At 32.3% G+C, this 6,670-nt stretch overlaps 1 protein-coding gene across 1 annotated transcript in view; it reads right to left on the minus strand.

Moving 5' to 3' along the window:
* LOC106870294 (E3 ubiquitin-protein ligase SHPRH) overlaps positions 1–6,670 on the minus strand; it is a 78,893-nt gene that overhangs the window by 71,490 nt on the left and 733 nt on the right. The window contains exon 2 of the mRNA XM_052975311.1: positions 3,365–4,054. Within this exon, the coding sequence (XP_052831271.1) occupies positions 3,365–4,052 (688 nt within the window). The 5' untranslated portion in view covers positions 4,053–4,054. The remainder of the gene's footprint in view (positions 1–3,364; positions 4,055–6,670) is intronic.

Below are 6,670 nucleotides of genomic sequence, written 5' to 3' on the forward strand. Positions count from 1 at the left end.
CTCATGTTTGTATATGAGTGTGCATGCGTATATGTATATGAATATACGAGGCTGAGTCAAAAAGTAATGCCATTTTGTTTAGGACAGGTATAATTACCAATACAGGAACATGTATCATACATCAAAATGAAGCTGGTCCTCTGTGGATCACATCCCTACTTCTCAACATAGTCACCATTTCTCTCAATAACAATGTTCCACCTTCGAATGAGAGCATGTATCCCTGCCCTGTAAAATTCTGTTGATTGTTCTTTGAGTCACTTCTTCACTAGAGTTCTCACTTCCTCGTCACTGGAATAATGTTTGCCTCTCAAATCCTCTTTCATGGAGCCAAAGAGATGATAGTCTGAAGGCGCTAAATTATTCCAGTGACGAAGAAATGAAAACTGTAGTGAAGAAGTTGCTCAAAGAACAATCAACAGAATTTTACGGAGCAGGAATACATGCTCTCATTCAAAGGTAGAACATTGCTATTGAGAGAAATGGTGACTATGTTGAGAAGAAGGGATGTGATCCACAGAGGACCAGCTTCATTTTGATGTATGATACATGTTCCTGTGTTGATAATTATACCTGTCCTAAACAAAATGGCATTACTTTTTGACTGACCCTCGTATATACAATAATCCCTCAACTATTGCGGGTGTTGTGTTCCATACCCCACCCCAAGTGATAGGTGAAAATCCACGAAGTAGAAACACAGTACTGTACTGTATATTTTTTAATTATTTTCATAATTTGTATATATTTATTATATTATAAATGCTAAACAACACCATGAACGAATTGAAGTAAGCTTAAATAATAAACTGCGATAGGTGAATTGAAATATGGCGAGGGATTACTGTATATGTATATATATATATATATATATATAAATATATATATATATGTATGTATGTATGTGTGTGTGTGTGTATATATATATATATATATACATATATATACTTGCAACAAGTATGAATGTCAATAGTTTATACATCAATATGCATGTGCATTCATATATATGTGTTCCTTTCTAAGTTACTTATTTAGGTATATAAATTAAGGTATATAGGAGCAAAAATAAAATAATAAATAATAAAATAAATTTATATATAATAATATATAATAAAATAAAGTAGAAGTAAAATAAAATAAAGTAAAACAGAATGTAGGAAACTGAAAAATTGAAATAAATTTGTGTTCATGTGTGTATACATATGTGCTTATAAATATGTTTAAATGCATATATATATATATATATATATATATATATATATATATATATATACTAAACAAGTCTGGATATATTTTATGTATTATTGTGTGGGTGTGTGTTTATATACATATATATATATATAATATACAAGAAATAAGGGCAGGGAATCGTCAAATGTATATGTGAGTGTTTTCTTCCTAAGTTATTATATTAGTTCTCAAGTATGCATTCATGTTAGTAAAGTGTTATTAAGTTAATTATATTATCACTTATATTTAGAGATAAAAGTTTGTTTACTACCTGTGCAATCGTGTATGTTCATTTGGGCATTACTTGATATTAATGTTTATATTTAAATTCAATAAAAATGATGATAATCATCAATTAAAGTATACAAGAGTAAAATTAAATGATTAAAATAAAATGAAATAAAATAAATAAGGAATGAAATATCTTTATAATTTGAACATGAATAAGTACCATGAACTACTTACGAATGAAATTACCAAAAACTATGAAGTAATCAATAAGATTAATTAACTGGGAATCTAAGAAAATAATGTCAGAATATAAAATTGATGATAGGAGTGAGCCATTTTATTCTTAAAAGACCTAGAATCACTCTGAAGGACCATAAGGAAAACTTTCTAACTAACCCTAAAGTTAGACTTATATACCCCTGATAATCTGATATAAGTATATTAAGTAAGAATGTCTTAGATAAATATAAACTTATACTTAAGAAAAGGATTAAACTTGAACTTTGGACAAATACCCAAGAAGCGATAGGCTGGTTCAATAGTATAGTTAATAAATACAAATTTAAATTTTTACAGGCTGATACTGACAACTAATTACTCTTCCATTAATCCAATAATACTGAATAAGGTCCTTATTTTCGCTAAAAGTCACACTGAATTGAATATGAAAGAAGTTAATGTTATTTTAACTGCCAGAAAATCAGTGATTAACTGCAATATGTTTGTATGTGTGGAGATTGGCATCTCCTTGTTTTGACATTGTAGGATTGTTGTAAATGAGTATCTTCACACAAATCGTGTCCTTTGTTTTCACTCTTCCATTACACTCTCAGAGTGGTTGGCGTTAGGTAGGGCATCCAGCTGTAGAAACCATGCAAACCAGACTGGATTCTGGTGCAGCCCCTCAGCTTACCAGCCCTGGTCAAACTGTCCAGCCCATGCCAGCATGGACAATAGGCATTAAGTGATGACGATATCATCCACCATGCTGGCATGAGTTGGTCAGCCTGGGGCTATAGTAGAAGATACTTGCTGAAAGTGCTGTGCCACACAGTGGAATTGAACATGAAACCATGTGGTTGGGAAGCAAACTTTACAACCCTAGAGCCCCAATGGGGCAAATAATGAAGGGATACTCAAGTTTGGACTGGGATTTCTTATAACTAACGGTATCAACACACAACTCTGAAATTTGGTTTTAAGTGTGAGTTTTGTTTGAGAAAAAAAAGAAGGAAACCAAGAATATTTCAACTTGTGTAGACAAGCAGAGAACGCCATATCAGACAGGACGAACTGAACAGAGAACAGAGTAAACTGAGAAGTCACTAGTTCATATAATCTCAGTCATTGTATTGTGTGTGTACGAGTGTGAGTGCTACCAAACTTTTTATCTTCTAGGTCAGTAAAATAACCACCATCAACTTAGAAAGATTTAGGCACAAATCTAAAACATATCTGTATTTCAAGTGTATATAATATACTGACACCAGTCTTTTAATGGTGTAGGGACACATGGCTTAGTGGTTAGGTATTAAACTCAGGAGTGTAAGATTGTGGTTTTGATTCCTGGACTGATCAACATGTTGTGTACTTGAGCAAAACACTTCATTTCATGATGTTCCAGTCCACTCAGCTGGCAAAAATGAGTAATCCTGAGATGGACCAACATCCCATCTAGTGAATATATACACCATGGAAACCAGGTAATCAGTACTATGATTATTTTAATGACTATACCTTTTAAAGGAAGTTGACCAGGACAAAATTTGAACTCAGAACATAAAAGGATGTAAAAAATACGATAAGGTATCTCTTCCAACAGGCTACCAATCCTGCCATGCCTCACTCTCAGGAGGGGAGGGTGCTATTTAAAACTCAGATTTCAAATATTTTTTCTACTCACTTTCTTCATGGATGTCATAGAAATACTTCATTATATGTTTAATAAACACAGAATTTCTTTTAATTTGAGAAGTTTCCGATGGATAGTTCAATTTAGTCAATCCAGTTTCCTTTATCAATGCATAAACATCAGCAATTCCTGCATCAAAATCTATAGTAATGCACTGCATTAATAGAAGGTTGCATTTCAATGCTGTAAATACAATATCTGGTACATCAGAGCTGACTTGAATGAAATTAGCTTTAATAGGAAAACCATTCTTCCTGTCCCTTTGGTCAACAGTTTCTTCGAAATAGAACATACTGCAGCCAATCTCATTGCTAACATACCAATAGATGATTTCAGAAGAGGGTAACCCAATTTCCTGTGCACGTAAATTTTGTTCACAGTTTAACAGCTGCACTTTTAAATGGCCAATTGGAATTAATCTTATTCCTTTCAGATTTGTTTGTAATTCAGAGAAAATATGAAGCTTTAAGAATAAATGGCAAGAATTTAAACAAAAGTTGAAGAAGTTCTCTGTTTCTTCATTTGGGAATGTATAGTTCTCACAAGTAGTTTTCTTATTTTTCTTAGCTTTTGATATTACTGTCTGATCTTCAACTGCCTTAAATTCAGATGCTTGTAATAAGTTAATAGTTGATAATTCTGAACGGCGCTGTGGAACAACCTGTTTTCTCTTCCCCATCTCTGAAAAAAAAAATATTAAATAATATTAAATGACTGCTAATACAAGCCTCAAATTTGGGAAAGAGGCATAGTCAATATCAATTACAGTACTTGATTAGATGCCAGTACTCAACTTGTACTTTATTTTATCATCGACAGGATGAAAAGCAAAGCGAACATAAAGGATTGTAAATACTACATATCATTTTGTCTAGCACTCTAATGATTCCACCAATCCACCATTCTGAAAGACATTAATTTCAAATTTTGGCACAAAGCCAACAAATTCAGGGCAGGGGAGTAAGTCGATTACATTGACCCCCCACCAGTGTTCAACTGGTACTTATTTCATCTACCCTGAAAGGATGAAAGGCAAAGTCAACCTCAATAGAATTTGAACTCAGAACATAAAGACAGACGAAATGCCCAACTTACTAACGATTCTGTGAGCTCGTCACCTCACCATTCTGAAATATATTAATGATGGTTTTTGTTGTAGTGATTGCTTTATATGCTAGACATAACAGCTAAATCTTCCTCAAATCACATCCTATCATCACAGAAAAACGAAACTGGTCAAAAGCAAAAGTCTTTTGATCAAAGAGTAGCTCAGACAATGCTGAGTGCTAAAGATAACAATGAAGACTTTGATAGGCTATAAGTACAATAAAGTTTCTTCAAAAGTTGTTTCATACAACCAAATCTCCAACCATGTCATGATGGTTGGTGTTAGCTGGAAGACTTTTGATCATTGGCTAACTCAAGGATGGCTTGGTGCTAAAAACAAAAGCGACTATTTTGATGGAGTATAAAAACATTAAAGTTTCCTCAGAATCTCCTTCAAAATAACACAATACTGTCTTAAAATGTCATAGATACACGAAGCAGGCAGGACTGTCACGACTGGAACGTCTTCGATTATATGTCTGTTCAATCATATAATTGTTGTTGTTGATTAAGAACAACAATCATATGAAATTCACGAAATCTTCTCAAGAAAGAATATCAATGAGGAAGATAGTGTTAAAGTGATATTTATTCACAATGGTAAAACTTTAAATTTGGGGAAACCAAGGATTCTTTGATGTTTACAGAAGAATTTGCTCAGTTCAATAAACATCATCGTTTGACAGGGCAGGTACGTATAATTGTGTTACTGCCTAGTTATAGGCTGTACGCAAGGGCCCACAAGCGTTAGATTCTACAACTCTCTCCTATTAACGGACCACGTCAGGAACATTACCATTGAGTTAACTTCCCTAGTAACCAGTTACTAATAAACTATTAACCAGAGTCAAAAGATTTAAAACAGATTTAATAATCCTATGTTTGAATAAAAGATGGGATGGGGGTAGTGATGGTTGGAACACCTTTGATCTGCAAGACAACCCAAGTGTAGCTGTTTTGTTTCGATTGGGAGTTATTTATTAATCAACTTATCAAAGCTTACCTGTGATTAAACAACAAAGATTTTGATGAAATATCAACGGCCCAAAGTTTTTTTTACAGTTTTAGCCGAACGAACTTTTATGCAAATTATGTAAGTTTAATAACAAATCAACTTGTTAACTTAATGGTTATCCCCTAGTAACCAGTTGTAGAGGATTTTGAAAGAAATCAATAAAACTTTGACAAAAAGATTGATAACACTATTATGTTTCTCCAGTTTTTTTTCAGTAGATTGTCCTAATGTCAGTAACATTTGGTTCCTGAAAGAAAGTTGATCACTTCATTTAAAAAACTAAAGATGGATCCCAGTTTCTGTTTTTTGTTGTCAACAAACCACGAGACGAACGAATCCGGAATTGTCTCCCTTAAACTCTGCCAAATCATGACATTTTAACAATTTTTGTTGGCTAAAAATATAGAAATATACCAAAATATAAATATTTTTGGAATATTATATTTCAATATTATTATTAATTTTAACTTTGCTCCAAATAAAATTGAAATAAAGTTAAAACGAACTTTAACATAACTTTATGTCCGGATATTAAAAACATATATGACTAAAATATAACACAATTTCCAAATTTTTAACAGAACTTATTTGTTTGGTATACAGAAATATATCAAAATATAAAAACATCTACATAGAAATATACCAACACTTAAAACATCTACAATCTTTAAATTTAAAGGTTGATGTTTACTTTAACATCCGGCCACCAAAACAAATAAAAAAAAACAAGTGTAAAAAATGTTTATTAAACGAATGTGAGAACAAAAATTTGCGCCAACGAACCGATTATAAACATTCAATACATCTCTTCTTACCCCCCAGCGCTGGCGCTTTTTTTGCTTTAATACTGTGAAACATTCCATACAGCTCTTCCTAACCCAATTAGGCTTGTTAACTTGCTTATTGGTGACCGAAAGAACTTGTAGCAATTAACCGAAAATATTAAACAAACACGGTATCAGATGGCCATGAAATGTGCTAAAAACAATAGCTAAAACACCCTTAACTTGTTTTCCATAGTGAAACACCGTATTTATGAATTTATTTCTCTCACTACGATACGTGGGGTCTATTTTAAAACCTTTTTCTATAATTCAAACGAAAAATAAATTAATCTAAAAATTTTATTTTCAAACTTTTTCCATTACACTCAAAAACAAAAAAAAAATCATTTA

Source organism: Octopus bimaculoides, chromosome 21 (genome assembly GCF_001194135.2).
Source record: "Octopus bimaculoides isolate UCB-OBI-ISO-001 chromosome 21, ASM119413v2, whole genome shotgun sequence".
Lineage (NCBI taxonomy): Eukaryota > Metazoa > Mollusca > Cephalopoda > Octopoda > Octopodidae > Octopus > Octopus bimaculoides.